At 34.3% G+C, this 20432-nt stretch overlaps 1 protein-coding gene across 1 annotated transcript in view; it reads left to right on the forward strand.

Annotated features, from left to right (window-relative positions):
- The window catches only part of LOC148285010 (uncharacterized), a 67770-nt gene that overhangs the window by 19662 nt on the left and 27676 nt on the right, over nucleotides 1–20432 (forward strand). Inside the window, exon 2 of the mRNA XM_088231364.1 lies at nucleotides 18163–19054. Coding sequence (XP_088087490.1) covers nucleotides 18163–19054 — 892 coding nt within the window. The remainder of the gene's footprint in view (nucleotides 1–18162; nucleotides 19055–20432) is intronic.

Below are 20432 nucleotides of genomic sequence, written 5' to 3' on the forward strand. Positions count from 1 at the left end.
TGTATGGTTACACAAAATACAATATTGTTGAAATAGATATTAAAATATCAACATAACCTCAAAGTAATAAAATAAGATTTACCTGTATTCTGGGACAGTTTTGCAAGCCGGAATCAATATATTTTGGGTTATTCGCATATTGCAGTCCTTTTGGTTTTCAATTGTTTATTTATCATGCATTTACGACTATTTAAAGCAATGGTCTTAGACGAAACGGCGCTTAAATTTTGAACAACAGCTGTCAAATTTATTTTGGCCCCCCTCTCCCCCTCCTCGACCCCCGAATCTACCGATTTATTTTTCTGAATCTACCTATTTTCGTTTGATCTAGTCTGGCAACCCTGTTAATAGGACACAAGAAGAAGAAATAGTCTTGAATTCACTAATGAATCATTATTCTATTCCTTATTAAGTGTTTCTGTATCGTGTGAACGCCGGCACCGCGTATTGTTTTTGTGTATATGAGTTCCTCATCCGTTTATATCAGTAAAAGGGCACCCAACAGGTGCTCGTGTATTGTAGAACACATACTTTGTTGTATCATTGTATGAAGATACATACTACCTACTGCATATGTAGGTACTGTGTGTATGACCGTTTAATTAAAGAGGTATGTTTTCTGGGATACAATGTTTTGTAGCAACCTATCGCCATTCTGCTATAACCTCCATTTCATTACTCTACCAGTATTCATAGTCCGTCCTCGGTCACCATTCTGTATGTAATTCACAAACACTTAAATACCATTAAGTTTTTGGATGTATGTGTGTAGCTGGAAACCATGTTTAAATTGTTCATATTTGTATGCAAACATTTTATTTAAATTTGACATGATGGTATGTTTTATTTATTAAGGGAAAACAACAGTTGTTATATAATACAAAGTATAAAAAATAGTACATACATCCAGTTAAAGTTTTTCACAAATATAATGAGAGAACATGTTACCCAGTAAAGAGAAAAATAATATATTATATAAGACATGAGAAAAAAAAAGAGCTCTTAAGAAGGTTAAGGGATGAGGAAATAGAGTGGAGGAGGGGGATTTTCATAATATAGTTGACCAATTCAAAATTTTGATATTATAATAAAATAAACATAATTAAAAGAACATAAACTTATTACACACTGACAAATGTTTTATTTGACTGTGTTTCAAAAAGTTTTTTTTTTAAGTTACAAAATTTTGTACTAAGAATATCTAAATGGGGACAAAGTAAATTAAATTTGGAGCAGCTACGATAAATAAACGAGTTTTGAACATAATTTTTTTTGGGCAATAAATTATAAAAAAATGAACTTGTGTTGACTTTACGGGACAATTGATTGAAATACGCTCCAAGATATATAGACTATCGATAAAATTGATTAAAATTAATGTTTTCTTTATTTATTTGCTGGTTTACGTATTAAATTTACGTGTGCTATAACGACTTATCAACTTGAACTTCTAAACCAATTTTAATAAAAAAATATTTGTACTTTCATTTTGTTTTTGCGAAAACGTGCCATATGGTGTACGTTCTATGATTTAGTTTCATAACAAATAAATAATCTGCTGTTTAAAAATGGCATTTTACTAACGCAATGTGGATGTTTTTTTTTTTTTAAATAAACAAATCTTGAATATGTAGTCAGTTGGAAGAATTTTGCTAGACATCAGTACCTGCACATTCCGATTATATCGGCACCTAGAGAGACATAACACTTGCAACAGAGTGCTACATCGGGCATCGGGCGGCGACATTTCTTTTTATCGCTTTTCTTGCATAGTTTACGCTCTGTGTTTACTTTTATCCATAGATGCCTTTCCTGCAGGAAGATAATAATATTTCAGGTGTTCAAATAATTACAGTATTACCATACCGCAAAAGTTTACTTTGCAGCACCTACTTAATTTGAATCAATTTCTTGTGCCGTTACATTTTTTCATTTGATAATGATCTAGAAAGTATTTTGTTCCTCGGTTGCGCTAAACTGCATAATGCATGATGATGTTACTTCGATATAACTCGCCTACTTAGTAGGTCTACACACCTGTATATATTTCCATTCGCGTCCAACTAATCTGTTATTTCCTTTAGGTATTAAAATATTGCAAACTTTCCTATGGATTTACCAGTTGGCGCTTCTTTTGTTCCTGTTTTTATCGTGAGTGAAGAACGGTGGCCAACGACCCACAATAGAAACTGAAAGTTGGTTCGTAGCGTGAGAGTACAATTATTGCTATGTAATTCTTGAATAATAAATACTTCTAGTTTCTATTTCAAACTGCGAAATACTACCTACTTTGATTCTAAATAATACGCTTTAATTTCGATTACTGGCATGAACGGCGCACTAGGCACAATAATTGCTAGTAATAAATATTTCAATCGAAGCTAGCCTGGCATATAGAGGGATCCTTAAGCCCACCATCTACCCGCAACGGTTATAGAGTCCTGGGGGACTGTAAACTGCGCATACAGGAAAGTTATTATAAATATTCCTAAGGAATACAAACTCTGCAGATTAATGACGAGGAGGAGGATGCATGGACAGAGGCCAATACGTCGTCCTCACCCCTCAATGCCTCTGTTTTTTATTTATTCAAAATTGTATATTTCTACAAATAATTTACACAAATAAACGTATACAAATATGAAAAAATAGTAACTTAAAACATAACGCAGCAAACATAACTAACACAGCAAGCGTAATTAAAGACACGGATATTTACAACGAGAGAACGGCCTTGAATAAAGAAGAACTCCCCGGGTGGTCAGAGGCAGAGGATCCGAATACCACCCCCGTAAGGGGAGGACAAAATAAGAAAACGTGTGCGTTCCGCTCGGAAGGAAGCACAGTCCCAACTGTATCAGCATCTCACAGGAACAGTTGCATGTCCCACCATATTCAACCCACCTAGGCGTCCGCGCATCTGAGGACCTCCCAACGCGATATCGAACGCGCGTCCGGACGAACCGACGAAAGAGTGTAAAGTTCGTACTGTTGGTCATCAGATCCACATTCCACGCTGGTTGCATGACCCCTGTCAAACTATTCAGCATCTTATCTCTGGCGCACAGTGCCACTGGATGTGTTCGGCCGATTGATGGTCATCTCCGCAAGCACAGCCCGAGACAGGGGCAAGTCCAAGCTTATGAAGTTTGTCTCTTAACTCCCCATGTTCCGAAACGATTTGTGCAGTATGATGGCCAAACACCAAGAACTTACTACACATCCTGTGTCCGATGGAAGGTAAAAAAGACTACGTCCATTTCCCTGTACGTGCATCAAGTCATTTCAAAAGCAGGCACACTGTCAGGATAGACGTGTTTGGCGGTCCATCCTCTCTTCCTACCCCTACGCTTCAAAACTGTTGTTTTTGTTTTATAATGTAGATTTATGTTTTTTTCAATAAACTTTTGCACCATCTTTAACCTGATCTTAATGCGTGTAAGAACGATATAAACTTTGGAAGAATCTTCTTAAGAATCGGTGAAAGCGGGTACCCAGTATCGACCTAATCGAATCTCTTGGTTTAAATTTTACCATATGCACAATATTACAATTTGACAATAAACAAGGAAGTCGGACTAAAGTCTTTGTTAATAGTGTTAATTGTTTTAAATAATTTATATTGGACCTTAGTTATTATGCGGGCACTTCAACCGTAACCTTTAATGTTGTGGGAAAATTTATATGATTCATTTCCTCTGTTTTTCATTTTTTATTCGATAAATTATTGTGAGAAGATTTCCGTCTCTATCAAATGTCAGAGATGAAGTTTCATTCACACGATCTAATAACTGTTAACAATTTAGATCACAATATTCTTAGTATACCTTACAATATACAACATACATCGCAGTTGCGAATCTTCCTATAATATGAATTTACACTTTACACATGACTCGGTGTAAATACCACAACTCAAATACCAGATGCAAGCCAAATGCACCGTGAATATGTTTCCACACAAAATAATACGGGGTCACAAAACACTTTACTGCTTTAAATGCGCTTCTAAAGAAAGTTTATTAAAGTCGCAATGCCGACCTTTTTTTATATTCGTGTTTACCTTTGTTTGGGGCGTACAGAAACAGTTCTCTGTTTTAAAAAATGTTCAAACTGCAAAAGCACTACGAAAACAATATGTTTGATTTTCACCGACAAAAGCACCATAAACAATGTCTACAAGAGCATACTCGTATATACAACATATTATTTTATTATAAAACTGATCCCATTTCATTCATTTTTCATTATTATAGTTTTTTTTTTTTGTTTAGTTACGTGAGCATTAAATTATTTTAATCGTGCAATGATGTGTTTGCGTCGTATACATAATATACATAGGTGGGTATATTATGGTTTGACATTTTGACTCATTGTTTTCTCTGTTCGTTTCCGCTGATATAAAAGTCCGAATGGAATGTGTTTGATCCGCAAAGCAAAATATATTATCCCTTGAAATATACTAAAATATGACATTACATTTAATCAATTGCGTTCATTTAAGCGGCCTTAGGTCAAACATCACTACAGCGTCGCTGAGCGACCAAATTTTGTATAGAATGCCGCGCAGTGTTGTGCGGTTTGTTTCGTTCAAAACAATGAAAATAATATTTCTCGAAGTGTTGCCGCGACGCGCCACGCAGTGCCGTTCTAGTGCCGTTTGACTTTTGTCACGTTTAATTTGTTAGACAATAAAGATAACAGCGGTTTTTTTTGTGTTAATCCCAAGGATGACACGAAACAATATCCGAAGAAAAACCATGCACTTCGAACTGTGAGAGAACACTAAAATTTAAAATGGACAGGCGCCATGGCGCAGTTGGTTAAACGGCCAACTGTAAAACTGGCGTCGCGGTTGCAAAAAAAACGTTATACTTAAAGGCGTTGATAATACGCCAGTTTCATTATGTTAGTATGTCATTAAAACGGTATATTCATGTTTATATGTGTACCTTCTTCGATGTTTTTAAGTTTTTTATTTTCTTGTTTAAAAAAATATATAATTATGTATCATACATATGTATTTTATTTATATAATTTTTATGTTTTATTTTTTTTGTTTTTTTTGTTATTATTTATTATATTTACATATTTACTATCCACTTTCTGAATTATTAACATTCATTTCCTTTTAAATTAATTCTATTCTATTACTGGGTTATTTTAATGTGTACACTTGATTAATAACTTATATAGCCGTGGAAAATGATTATTGACGGTTTTTACTATTTCAGTTACAACGTACCCTTATTTCATTGATGAATTATATGTAAAAACTGTTGTTTTTTTCCCAAATAAATAAATAAAACGATAAATAATTTAATTGATCTGGGTGTTGTGGTGTCCGAATTATTCATAACTTTCTTCCATATTAGGTCTTCTACTGGGCATTTCGTAAAAAATATTTAAAAAATATAAAAATATATCCCATTCATTCCCACCCGCTGACACACCTCTAAAAGGCTCTGGCGGCCTCCGTGGTGTAGTGGTCAAGACGCTTGATTCACGCGCGGAAGGTTCCGGGTTCGATTCCCGGCGAGAACACAAAAATTAAAATGTGATTTTTCTCAAGCCTGGGTGCTTTGTGGTGTAATTCACCACTGTAATTAGGCCTCCTGGCCTGTTGTGGTGCAAAACAAAAATGTAAAAAAATAGAGGGTTAGCGGGTTATTCCTTTTTTTAAAAGTCGAGGACGTGACTACAAGAAATATTTCTAAATCTGGAGTATGGACCAAGTGATGTTTTAGCATATAACTAACATTGAAGGATATGTGGCAAAATCGATATGTTCTACGGGACGACTTAAAAATAGAACCCAACCGCGTTATTTGGTTTGTTTTATATTATTTATCACGACTACTTACATGAATAATGAATACGCAGCGGATCTGTTAGTGCTCTCTATAGATAACACTGTTCTAGCAGTTATGTTCACGGAACGGTCTTGCCACAGCGCGCCCTATTTTACCCGAACCCACCCCGATGTAATAATACTTAGTTTTACACGCGACTTTATTACTTCTTTGATTCGTTTGTTCTCTTATACCATTATTATATAGCACCATTTTGGTGAGCACTTTGAGCTTCGACGGAACTTCCGCTATATTTCTCAGAAGCTGAGGACTCGCGCTTAAGCTACTCTCGACATTGTCTTGGAACGAACTTTATGGCCTTTTTAGAACTCCATGTTACTCAATATTTCCATCATCTCTAAAGTATATTAGGAAAGGCGCTTTGCTGAAGTCATATTTCTTAATCTTCTGAATATTCTCAATCTTTGTTATATTTCATATTAGATACCTGAAAGATTATACTATGCATATAATCTTACATTCGTGTAATGTATGTAGCTTTAAATCGTTTACAAGTACAAAATGAATGGATATGTAAAGACCACTGAAAATATGTTTTACTTCTCCCTCCTGCAGGTTTATTATATATGTATTGTGTTATGTCAAGTGTATATTTTCGTAATTGTATTTTTGTATAAACGCTTTGCTGACCAAAACCCGTGACGATGGGTACATATACAAATATAACAAATAAAATACTGATTCATAAAAATTCACATAAGGTAAACGGCTGTAATACTGACCGTGCCCGTATTACTGATCTATTTCAACAAAAACAAAGATAATAGGAAAAAGCAAAAAAAAAACACATTTATGAATATTGGCAACACTAGAACACAGCATCTGTTAATTGTTCACACTTGTTCTATGGTTGACATTCGAATTTTTCTGTTTAAAAAATCAGTTAGAGTTTGGACACCCGGTGACTAACAGCAGTACACAGGAAATCCTTACGAGGTAAGCCTAATTTTCAAAGTTTACTTTAAACCATATATTTTCTGTATTCAATTGTTATTCAGTTATATTTCTATTCAGTCAGTAGGATTTGACTCTTGATATTTCATAAAACAAAGTATTTGTAAGATATTTTTACTATTTGTATCATAAATTTTAAAAATAAAAGTGGTCAGTATTACATCCAACCATTTTTTTGACTGTTTCTTTTACTGACCTAAGCAGTCAGTATTGCATCCGGCTGATATTTTAGTCGTTTTCTTTACTGACCTATGGGTCAGTAATAAGTTCAGTGAGAATATTTCAAAAATTTAAATTAGTTTGATTGAAACAAAATTAAAAACACATTTTTTGTGTGATTTGTAGAGCACAAAGAATTTTGAATTAGGAAATGTAGTTCTGACTTATATATTTTTGCTTTATTTTAATCTTATAAATGAGTAAAGTTAGTGGTCAGTAATAGAAACAAATTTCGGTCAGTATTACATTTTATAATCTGATGTCAGTATTACATATTATGTCAGTAAATAAGTTCTGTGCCGAGACATATTTTTACATATTTATTTTGATTTAAAATAAAATTAACAAAGTTATTTCCAATGTAATATTTAAATACGCATTTTTTAAATAACGGAACATAAAACTTAAATTTTACTTGTAAATTGATCCAATATCTGACTACCAAACACTATTGTATACGATGTATAAATAACACAAGATAAAATTAAGTAAAACTGGATTTCAAAACATACGTTTTAAGCTACTTTAGATGGAATTTTTGAAAATATAAATTTCATAAACCTTTTGTTTTAGATATGATGGCGCCTAAAAGAATGCAGTATAGTGAACAGTCAGTGAAAGATGCGTTGTTAGCTGTGGAAAAAGGAATGACAATATACAAGGCCAGCAATTTGTATAAAATCCCAAAAACAACATTGTTATACAAGAAAAAGGGCAAGTATCCTGTAGAAAGAATAGTTGGACATCCTACAATTCTAACTAATCACGAAGAACGTCAGATAGTCGATTGGATAATATTTATTGGAGAAAGGGGATTTCCGGCGACCAAAGACCAGTTACTTGACAGTGTTCAATTACTATTATTGAAATTAAAACGCGAAAATCCCTTCAAAGACGGAAAACCTGGCAGGCGTTGGTACGAAGGATTTTTAAAAAGACACCCTGGCATTTCGCAAAGAGTGTCACAAAATTTAATTAGAGCAAGGGCGAACGTAAGCGAAAAAAATTTAAGGCAATGGTTTTCTACTGTTAAGAACTATATCGATGAAAATGATTACACAGATGTTTTGAATGACCCAAAACGCATTTATAATTGTGACGAAACTGCTTTTTTTTTAAGTCCGAAGGAGTCGTCTGTCATAGTGAAAAAAGGTTCGAAATCTGTTTATAATTTTATACACAACGATGAAAAAGAATGTCTTACTACACTTGTGATGGCTAATGCAGCAGGAGACCTCCCCCCCCCAATGATAATTTATAAATATAAAAGAATACCACTTTCGCTAGCCAGAAAAATGCCACATGGTTGGGGAATGGGCAGATCTGATTCCGGGTGGATGACTGGAGAAGTGTTTTATGAATATATAGGAAACGTTTTTTTTCCATGGCTCAAAAAGAACCAGATAGTATTTCCTATAATTTTATATGTTGACGGGCATTCGTCGCACATGACTTTGGCGCTCAGTGAGTTTTGTAAGGATAATAAAATTATATTGATTGCTTTGTACCCAAACGCAACTCATATATTGCAGCCCCTCGATGTAGCCCTATTCCGTCCAGTCAAATTAGAATGGAAAAAGAGAGTTCACCAATGGAAAATTGATAATGAGGGTAAAAAGCTTATGAGAGAAGATTTTGCCCCTTTATTAAAAACTGTATTAGAAACAGCTGGTAATATGAATACTCTTCAAAATGGATTTAGGACTTGTGGGTTGTATCCATTTTCCCCAGAAGGAGTCAACTATAGAAAACTTGATTTTAAAAAAGCGCGTCCTTGCACGTCAACACCATCATCGTCTTGTCCTAAGCACGTCGTTACTTCTCAAAATCTGTTGAAAATTCCTAACAACAAATACAACGCCGTATTTCTACGTTTATTTGAAAATTTACTGACAAACAACCAAATTGATGCATTTAATGATCAAACAAATGATACATGGAATGGTCCAAAGGAAGACGAAAATTTGTTCTACATTTGGAAAATTACGAAGAATTTAGTCAATGAAAATATCGGATTGGTCACAGGGAATAATGACGAATGTCATTTAGGGTATGAAACTTTCGTTAACAACGATACGTTGAATGAGTCTCTCATAGCGTTTGACGATAGTTTTTGGTCAACAACAGGTGATGAATCTGAAATTATGACAATGGTGGTAAAAGATAGTGAACTAATTCCCGAGAAAAACAGTGAACCAATGTCCGTTTCTCTTACCGCAAATTTAGATCGAGAACTCCTAGAACAAGCGGGCACAAGCGATACTAATCTCAATGAAGCGACGCCTTGTAAAACTCCTAATTCTAAAACAATTATTAATGCTCTTACGCCCTTTAAGCAGTGTCTGTTTTGGCCAGAAGATAAAGTGGTAGAGAAAAAGAAAATTACAAAAAGAATTCCAACTGTCATTGTTTCATCAAACGATTATATTAACTACCAGCAAAAGGTCAAAGATGACAAAATGAAAAAAGATGAAGAAAAATTGGAAAGGAAAAGATTAAAAGAGGAGAAAAAAAATGTGGTGCTTGAGAAGAAACAAGGAAAGATAAAAAAAACAGAAGTGCAACGGAGTTGTTTAAATGACTTTGGCGGTTATAAATTGAATGAGTATGTAATTGTAAAGTTTGAAGAAGAATATTTTCCAGGGATTGTGGTGAAGAGCAAAGATAATGGTTCCGCCTTAGTCAGAGTAATGGTTATGAGTGGCCAGAATTGGAGGTGGCCAGAAAAAGAGGATACTATATGGTATTCTTCTGAAGAAATTATAAAAACAATTCCAGAACCGGAATTGCTGAATGCGAGGGGAATTTACTCCATCCCTGATATAACAATATTACGCTGTTCATCTGATAAGTAAATCAATATTTTAGGTATTTCTTTTAGTAAAAATTATTTTACTATTTTTTTTAGTTACCTCTATGATTATTAATTGATATTTTTCTTATGTGTTGTTAGATTTATTATCAAATATATTGAATAAATAAATCAAAATCTTTTATTTCACTCCCGGTCAGTAATAGCATCACCATAGGTCAGTATTAGAGTGAAATCCATTTTCAGTATGTCAGTAATGAATACAAAATCTGGATATGTTTAATATTTTTTTTTTATTTAAATTGCTTGATTTTTTACTTTTATTTTTTTAACGTATTGAAGTAAATTCATCAATTTTAGAAATAGACAAAATTATATAGTTTCAATTACCAGGTATTTAAAAACAAAAAATGAATAAAAATGTCTGTCAGATTAAGACACGAAATGGGTCAGTATTATAGCCGTTTACCTTATTGTAAATAAAGATTTCCGAAACTAGTCGAGATTTTCGTTACTTTAACACTGACTCACTTCATTCTCTCAAACATAATGTTTCACCGTCATTCTCTTTCAGCACCTAATGGTGCATAGGGCACTGCATTGGTACGGTGTACTTAACTTCTGTACTATCTGTATCTTACCTCAGTATGTTCTACCTACTTGTCATATCGACATCATATGATCGAAACGAGCCAATGAAATGGCCGCAAACAATTATTCCGCGATCCTAACGTCATTAACATTTCAAATAGTTCTCATTTATATTTTAAATAGGCTTCTTTAATAAAAAGTGCTCACTTCAAAGCGATTATAAACTCACGTAAATCTCAATTCAAGCAAAAAATGCGCGCTTGAATATGAATTTTGTATGACTTTTGGAAATCACCTAGACGGTACGCTTAACGACCGTCTGTATGTATCTACCGATCGACTACAAAGCCGGCTCTTTTAACGTCTCGATACATACACTCGGAAAGATAGTAAAACAGATGGAAAAAATATAATAACTAAATTTATTTTTTACACTTGTAACTCCCTTACGCCTTGATACTCTTATATGTTAATAGAACAGAACCTACTGACATTGTTTTTACATCTAGGCGTTCGTTTTATTAAAGTGACAGTTATGTCGGAATTTAATTCGACTTCAAAATTTACTTATTTCTCTCTCATATTTTTAATAGGCTTTTAAGAAAAAAAGTGCCAACCTCAAAACGATTAAAAGTTTTAATAAATCATAATTAAAGGAAAAATTGCTCGGTGGAACAATTTTTTTTACACTTAATGCGTAGATAAACGTATCGAGGGGTTCTAGACCCGTCGGTATAAACCGATGTACTTACATCAAAATTTAATGGTCGGTATCTTTATAGTACCTGTATAGTCGGTCGGAAGACTTTTATCTTCAAGTATGACGTCATACTGAAGTTATGTCATTTTAGAGCGAGATATGTGTACCGTGACGTACGCATCCCCTTGTTTCATATCGATGTACCTACCCAAAACTTGAAGGTGGGTGGTCGGTAGTATAACTTTACAATCCCCGGAGAGAATTTATCTTCAACTATACCGTCAAGGTGAAGGTATGACGTCTTTATCTTCCCATCATAATCGAGGCCCGGGTTTCGAAATTTCGCGACTTTTAGAGACTTCGGAACAATTCAATACCAACAATTCGTTTAAAAAAAGTGAATGTAGTAAATGAATCACATCATAGCATACTTTTAATGAAACTTTTTATTCAAATGAATACAAACCATACCAACCAACTTTCCCTATACCACCAAACATAGCTTACTTAAATAACAACAGAAATATCTTCTTAAATCAACAAGAGTGAAGGCAGCTAGTAACCAGCAGCCACCGTGCTCCAGAGAGAGCTAAGAGGAAATCCATTCGCAACTTTGACATACACTCTAGCAGTGCCGCGCTAATCCAGCCTCAGTCTAATTAAAAAATGGCAGTTTTGCCCTGGCGAGTGTTTTTTTACTTTGTATGTTGCCCGCGCTAGAATTGAGATTGTAAAATTCTACCTTCATTGTCATCGTATTATATAAGATGATATTGTCATCGTTATATTTTTTCTTCATCATTCCATGTCCGCTCCCTAGTTGGAGCATATGGTATCCACAAAGAGCCGTCCCGAAGTTCTGACATAGACTGCCGACGAACAGTCAGCAGTGGACGTCCAGTACGTCGAGAACCTGATGCCCTGTAAAGTAGGCAACCGTGGTAAGGCTCTCAGAAGCCATCCGCAGTATATGGCCTAGCCGACCGTATCGCTTCCGCTTGACGACAGTTGTCACCGGAGTTTGCTGCGTCCGTTCTTTTATTAATTCATTCCTCACGAAGTCAAACCACCGCACACCTAAGATTCTTTTAAGACTCCTATTCTCAAAACTCAGAATTTTGCTGTTTTGGGCCCCAGTGAGGTGCCACCAGTGGCGAGCGGTGAGTTTTTAAATTGGTAAGCTATGAAAATTCTTATAAAATGTCCATGGCGGTATTATGGCATATAAAAAACAAGTCTATTTTATATTTAATAAATAATTCCTAACAAATGGCTCCAGCGGCTAATAGTTTCAGTAAAAATATTTTCTAATGTAGCACAAACATTTGATTTAAAAAATACAATTTAAAAAAAACATGATTGCAAAAAAGGAATTGAAACCCCTGTGGACTCGAACCCCCCGGCCCGCCTTCATCTTAGAAATCAACGACTTAACCGCGCAGCTATTTCGCGTTTTCGACTAAGCGTCGAAAAAGTAATTAATAAACTGGATAATTCATTAGCGCACCAGTGCATCTTTGGTTAAGTCAGAATATTATAACTTGTCTTGAAATAAAACACTATTTCTTAATAAATGATAATAATTCAATAATTTTAAAGTATTCCTTACCTTACCGAGTACGATAGTTCACCAATCAAAACATAAATTACGTTTTAAGAATCATTGTTTCATCGACTTTTATATCACATTAGTATTCACAAAACGACATAAGTTATACATGTTATAATTCTTCATATATATTTATTCTTAACACTATACACTAGTAACGTTTTTATCATAACTCTAACTAAATTTTAAAAGTTTAAATGGATACTGAAGAATACAATATTCAACTGTCATCGTATGCACAAAAACGAATTACAATCAAAAAACAATTAGCGAATCTTTGTTTTTTTTAAAACCCACTAAAGGATTTATACTATATTATTGATTAAAATATCAATTCGTTTCGATTAAAATATCAATATATTAATAATTTTAAAGCAAATTTACTTTCAAACCACCGAAACATAAGTATGATCAATTACTGTCAATTACTTACTTATTATTGTAACTTCCGTGTTAAGACATACAAAATATATTCGATATCTCTTTCTCACACATAACGAGTGCGTATATTGTCACCTCCCTTAGACTGTCGTAAGTCAAATTGATATATTTTAAAGAATACTAGCCCTTATGAAAAAGTATTGAAATACTAAATTGCATTAATGAAAGCTGCAAGATTTTACTGTAATCGCAAGTGTAATTTTTCGAACAAGATTCTAAAATTTTAGGTTTAAGACGTATTTAAATTTGTTTTTTTTCGTCAGCAGAGTAATCTCGTGTAATCCAGTAGTAATAATTTTGGCCAATAGCGGCGCAACTGGTCGCTGTATGGAATAAAGGAATATGATATAAATTTACTTACCCAAGAAAAGTAATATATTTATAATAATAAAGTAATGTAATGAAACTGAGGTTCTTAAGTTATATTAAGTTCGCGTGTGGCGTAAAAATACTAAGTGCATTATTTCATGTATGCTTATATTTGTCACATTAAATTAAGAGCAAAAAATCTCTAACTATTGTTAACAATACAAATAAACAGTTATCAATCTTACTACCCAAGTAAACAATAATTTGCATCAAAGTTGTTGATAATGAGTTTAAAAACTAAGGTTTTACGTTCTAAGGCTTCTGATTTTTAAATCGAAACAATATTCCGAACTGTATTTACTGAACGACCTTTAATATTATTGTAAAGATTGGTTTCTGTAATTAGTTATATTTCGTTATTTTAATTCGCTCAAGGTTCCAAATCTTTAGTATAGCTCACATTTTCTTGGCTCTCGCGCTTTACTGTGTAATGATTCATATTTGTCGGATATTTTTTTCTTAACAGTTTATCCTTCAACTTGCGTCTACGTCAAACGAAGTTCACGTAATGTTTTTTCCTCTGGCCGCTAGCATAATGTACAAGGCATTGAACAAGTGGCCTTAATAGGCAAGTTGCCTTGCGCAAAATATGTTCGTATAAGAAATCCTCTGATTACCCAAATCTGTCTAATTTGCGTATTATTCTTGGAAGACTTTATTCAAAAACCTCAGAATTAGGTATTCATTTTATAACTGTTATACAAATATGATACAATAATTATTATTGCTCATTGTCATTTTAAAGTATTCTACGGAAAGTTAATTTTTATTAAATTAGGTTACCTATCATCAAAATATATTTTTCTTAATTGCAATACGAACATTATCATCATCGATTATTTGACGTTCTCCTCAGCATTCATTGTTCATTTTACTGTTTATATTTTACCGAAAACAAAGCGTTTGTACGTATTTAGAATACTACTTTATTTACCATGAATAAATCATAATTGTTATATCCGCACCCCGCGGTGCATAGGGCACTGCATTTGTAAACCGAATGCAGCGTATTTAGATCTGTTACATGAAGGTTAGATGACAGTCCTACTCTTCAGACATCAGTAAAAGAACAATGATGTATTGCAGCTTAAACAACCAATAAATCAATGTTTCGCGTCCGATCTGGCAGGAATCGAACCCAGGACCTCGAGAATGGTAGACGAACGCGCCTACCACTACGCAACGAGGCGGACTTCTCTCTACTTGATTTCTTTTTTCAGGATTTTATTCTGAGAGCAACCATCGAGTCGAGAGTTCAGTTCTATTTCACACGCGGAACTGTATTCTTCATCCGCCTGGACACAGAAAAAAATATACATTCCGATTATATATCATTTTATTATTATTTAAATTTTCACCCTAGATCGATGATTTAAATCTTAGTATTAATGTAAATCTCCACCTAGCCACCTTATGTGACTTGGTGGCGAACGGTGACTTTTTTATAGGTAAGCTTTATTTTTTAATAATATGTACCTGCATGTACATACATAAAAGTAATAAAGTATATACAGGTACACGGCTTCTTTTTCTATGGTTTTGTGTAAAAACAACTTCATCTCTCCAGCTCCAATTTCCCTTGCTGATAACAGAACACGGAATACCTAGTTATTTTTAATTAAAATAATTATTACCAATAATCCAACAAACAAATAAAAAATTACTTCGCGAAATATGTAGGTATATTCTCGATTATTTTACAGTACATGTATCCAAAGTTGTAAATTAATTGTATTCTTAATTCCTTTTTGTGTAGCACCGATTAAAAACACCATATATTTTTTTCGTAATTTACGTTGTATAATGAGAATATTTACTAATCAAAAATAAAATAAACGTTGTATTGTAAGACGTCACTCCCCATTACATTCACATTTTATTTTTTATTTCGCGTATTGAGAAACCTTAATATATTTTTTTTTCTGAAAAGCTTTAAAGAAAACAATTAGATTAAATTTAGATTAATTTATTTATGCCAAAATACATAGTTTTAACTTTAAACATTACATTACCTAACATAACAATAACATTCATCAGGCATATCTGCAATGATATTGCAACAAAAATGTCACGTGACTGTCGGCGTCGTGACCGCCGAGCCGTCAGCTTCGTTTTCTTCTAAACTAAAAATGAATAATGCCGATAATTGACAACACCGAACGCAGCGCCACTAGCTAAGACGCACGGGCGAAAAAACTGGCGTCATATGTCAACAGAATACTATCAATAGTGTTTAAAATGCTACTCTCCAAATAGAGAAGCTTCAACTAATATATGTAATCCGCGAGTGAACTCAGCAAGGAAAATATGCCTATTGGGGTTTTGAATGTTAAAATACAGTATACATTTTGTATTGAGAAATAAGCTGCAGTAATCAACAAGTCGGTGCGCTTTTAGATGTTTATATTTATTTTTTGAGGAAGATATAAATGGTGACCTTAATTTATAATAAATATAGATTATTTTATTTATTCTCCTATAATTAAAACTTCTACAAAATATTATTATTGGTGGTTAAATATAATGGTAAGCCAATATAATCGGTTATATGGACGATTCGCCCCTGGATTTTAGTTGTTTGAAATTAAAATATTTTTAAGTGTATAATTTATCATAAGATTAATAAATTTAATTTTTAATTTTTTGAAATTGATTTGAACAATAAAATAACATACATAATAATTGTATTGTTGTTCCCGCAAAGCCGAGGCTTGTCTGCGGATTACATTACATTTTTTAAATATTTTTTATAGAGCGTCGGTACAGAGTTTAATAAAAAAATATGAAAATATTTTTGTGCGCACTTAAAATTCACTTGTTCTTTTTAACAAGTTGTTGATGGTTTAAAATAAAATGTATTTATTTATTTTTTCTTTCGATTTTCACTTGGTATTAAGTTAAACAGTTTTGGCACTACACTCCCCATTGTTCTATCTCCATATTAGTTTTTCTGTCTAAGCACCGTCAGCCGCTGTGCCGATACTTGTCGGGTCACGATCTGGTGGGTTACTTTAAATTTAAAACTGCAGTCGAGGAAATAATCTGTCATTATCTTATACTGACACTGTCAATAGGCTAAACGTTAACAAAGTCAAATAACACTTTATCATTGTCTTTTGCCTCAATCTTTATTTTTACAGGTACGATGGTTTTTTTAATTTGTACTTGTAGGTTAATAAAATTTGATTCTCAAAGTGTATTCCTTGTTAACTGAGAGGAAGAAGCGTTCTCCAGTAAAATATTTTTTTGTCGGGTACGATGTTTTGGCGACCATTGGTCGATATTCCGGGCGGGCATGTGCATTTGATTTGTAATGGTCAATTTCAAGGAAATTCCTTTTGTTTATTCGTGAAATAGTAATTGCCGGAATTGTCCTGCCAATCGAATCCCCATTTAATTTTTGTAAATGCGGTTAAACAACGTTAAGGTATAAATACTGACAGAGTTTCCCCTGAGTTCGTCACGCCCTATTTGTCCGGCGGGCGGTAGTGGTATAGCTGTATGGTTGTATGGCAGCATGACAGTCCGACAGTCCCCCGAGTGTGGCAGTAGTCGTCCCTCTCGGCGCGACGTCCGAAAAACTCTGCCCAGCAGACCAAATTGGTTCACGGACCATGAACCTCGCCGCAAACCAATTTTCGTTCACCATCCGGCCCCTGAGAATATGCGGCTGAGATTATCGGAACTTTCTAGGCGGTTAGTTTTAACCCTGAACCTTTCTATGGCGTTCTTTGTCACCGTACTCTATAAAGAAGTGTTTTGATTTGTTATCGTATTACAGATAAACTTTTTATCCAAGAATAAAAACCTCTCCTTTTAAAACAAGATTAGGTAGTTAGAAACAGCTTACCTTAAATTATGATGAAATTAAGCGGTAATCTTATTACAAAGCTACTGGTGTATGTTACTAAAAAAATAAAATCAAAGAAAACCAAAACCAATACGCATTGACACGAGCGTCAGATTACATTTTTTTCAATCGGAATAAGCATTGACATATCAATACATAGACATGTCCTGAGCCCTCAAAAACGATGACACTTAACTCATGCCCAAACGCTCAGTCATGGCCAACGCATATTTAGTCGTTCTTCGCCTGATATGACATTTAGAATCGAAATAAAATTGCCTATATGTGTCATGAAAACGTGTAAAAAGGACTGTAACTTTTCATTGATAAATATTTTTTCATTAGGGATTAACAAAGTTTAAAACAATTAATATTCTAATAATAAATATTATTTTTTGTAAACGTCAAACTACGCCTAGCGGCGCAATTGTGAAGTTGTTCTTAGTTACAGTGATGCACTGATAGGAATACGTTTTTTGAAATATGTATAAACAAAAATGAGTATCCTTTCATTTTCGGTAGCATATGTCTGCTCGTTGAATGCAGCCCTTGTTAAAACAGTACTTTGGAACTTTGGGTACGTTTTCGTGTCACTACTTTAAAAAAAAAACTATAGGGCATGTCTATGTATTATATGTCAATGGGAATAGGTAATATCATATTGTAAACAGTAACTACCACTGTTTATTTGTTATGTCAGTACTTGCATTGTATTTTTGTTTATATGTCATTTTTTTGTTCCAGAGACAAATCTAATCGGCGAAGCAGTGACTCACAGTTGATCATGGTGGCTTCTCCGCATTCGGATGTGACGGCTCCGGGAAATACTTCTGCTGATAGGGATTCTATTAGGAGTATAGAATATAAGAAATGTCTAGCAGAGTTCCACGCCAGGAGGTCGCTTGATCCCAATATTTCTTTCGGGTACGACATGCTCCCTGAAAACAAAAAACGATCTCCCGCGGCTTACGGACAAACGAATCGCGCGAGTGATGAGCGTAGAACCAAATCAGTGTCTAAACCAAAGAGAAGATCTCTACCAGAAACTGGTAAACCCCCGTCACCTTTACAATCGCATGCTGTTCCCCAAATACAATTCTTGTTAACTAATCAAATATTTATGCCCGGAAACAACTCCCATAAAAATAACAAAAAGAGCCGCCACAAAGAAAAAAATAAGTTGAACGATCAATCCGTTACTTCGGAGTTAGAATACGTGAAAGGAAGACAGATCAACTTCGACTATGCTGATGATTTTCAACCGCCGGACTCGCCGCCACCCGATTTTTTCCGAGAGAACTCTCTACCCTACATTGACAACAAGGGGCTGTTCGCCAACGTGGGAAAGGATCTGTCTTCCGAGGAAGACGAAGTATCGCTGATGAAGCGATGTAAGAAGACAAACGGGGAATCGACTTCGAATTTGTTGAAACCTCTTCTTCCCTTGCCGGATGAGAGCTCGCCCAGCGAGAACCGAGAGTTCGACGAGTTCTCTGATTCGTCGAAGGAATATAACAATAACAAAAAAAATAAAGACTCTATTGAAGACCTGTCGACCAACTATGGACGAAGCTCGAAGGATCTAAACGAATCAGCGGAAACGTCATTCGTTTCGGTGGCGCGGAAATTGGAAGAGGTGAGGCTTTACTAATCTATACTCATTGTTGCACGGTTGTCGATCGATTTCAAATGAAATTTCGCACAATGTGTCTCTATTCTCATTGGCGTTTTGTACTGTGGCCCATAGTTAGTTATTTAGTTCCGCGGCTCGTGTCTACTTATCTGCATTGATTGTAATAATAGACCACCATTATCACTCGCACTGATGAAGTGAACTAGCTTTATATACGTAATATTATATGATTCCATTATCCTGGGATTTGGGCGATTGTTGCCGTCGATATTCTTCATCTAAAATTCGTTTTCAATTGCGCAGTTTTCGTCAGTTTAATTTTACCATGCGATCAATTTTCCCTGCCGCGCTGTTAAAATATCTGTCTAACACGACGCTTGTTCGTTCGTTAGTTTTCTAACACACACCGTGATATTCAGAAAAAGATAATACTCATTTATTATTTGTTCAATTCAAGGGAAACATTCCGCTTATTACAAACAGTATTTTTTTTAAAATAAAAAAATCACGCCCATAAGGCTTGTACATATATGGAAGTTATATAAAACATGAGTATATAAACAACATAAAATTTTAAAAATATGATATAAAACAATAAAAGATAGAACAGGGTTTAGAAGTAAAGTTGGTATAAAAAAAGAAGATGAGTATATAAACGACATAAATTTAAAAAAATACAATAAATTAAAGATAAGATCAGTGTTAAGAAGTATAGTTGGTATAAAAGTAAAAAGATGAGTGCATAAAGTACTTTAAACAGTAAAACTAAAGCGAATATATAAGTTTATACAAAGGAAAAATTTTATTTTGCCAATTTAGTTGGTATGTCTCTTATATCAAAAAATTTACGCTAACCTATAAATCTCAGCCATCAAGAAAATTCAGAAACACCGCTCCAAAAGTTTTCGTATATTATAATCTAAAATACTTTTTCTTTATGGAATATTCACTATTCATTACTACATTTTTTTTATAAAACTCCCATTTCGATATTAGTTTAAAGGTTGGATGATTAGGATTTTAATCGTGAGGGCTCTAGTACTGCAGGGACAGGGATCCTCAAAAATGGGGACCGCTGAACACGACCGTTAGACTGTTTGTTGTTTGGCAAAAGCAAGAACGGAAGAAAAGATTGATCTAGGGTTTCCTAGGACAACGGTGCCCGTATCTTAACGGTCGTAGTGAACGGTGATGCGGAGGACAGCCGTCGTAACGGGTGACTAGAGAGTGGTTTCCTAGGAAAACGGATCCACTCTCTAGTCACCGTTACGACGGCTGTCCACCGCATCACCTTTCACTACGGCCGTTAAAATACGGGCACCGCTGTCCTAGGAAACCCTAGCTTAAGAGCGAAATACGTTTTTACTGCCTTAAACTCGGG

This window comes from Micrasema longulum, unplaced genomic scaffold (genome assembly GCF_059751315.1).
Source record: "Micrasema longulum isolate JH-2025_06_02 unplaced genomic scaffold, ASM5975131v1 h1tg000069l, whole genome shotgun sequence".
NCBI classification, from domain to species: Eukaryota; Metazoa; Arthropoda; class Insecta; order Trichoptera; family Brachycentridae; genus Micrasema; species Micrasema longulum.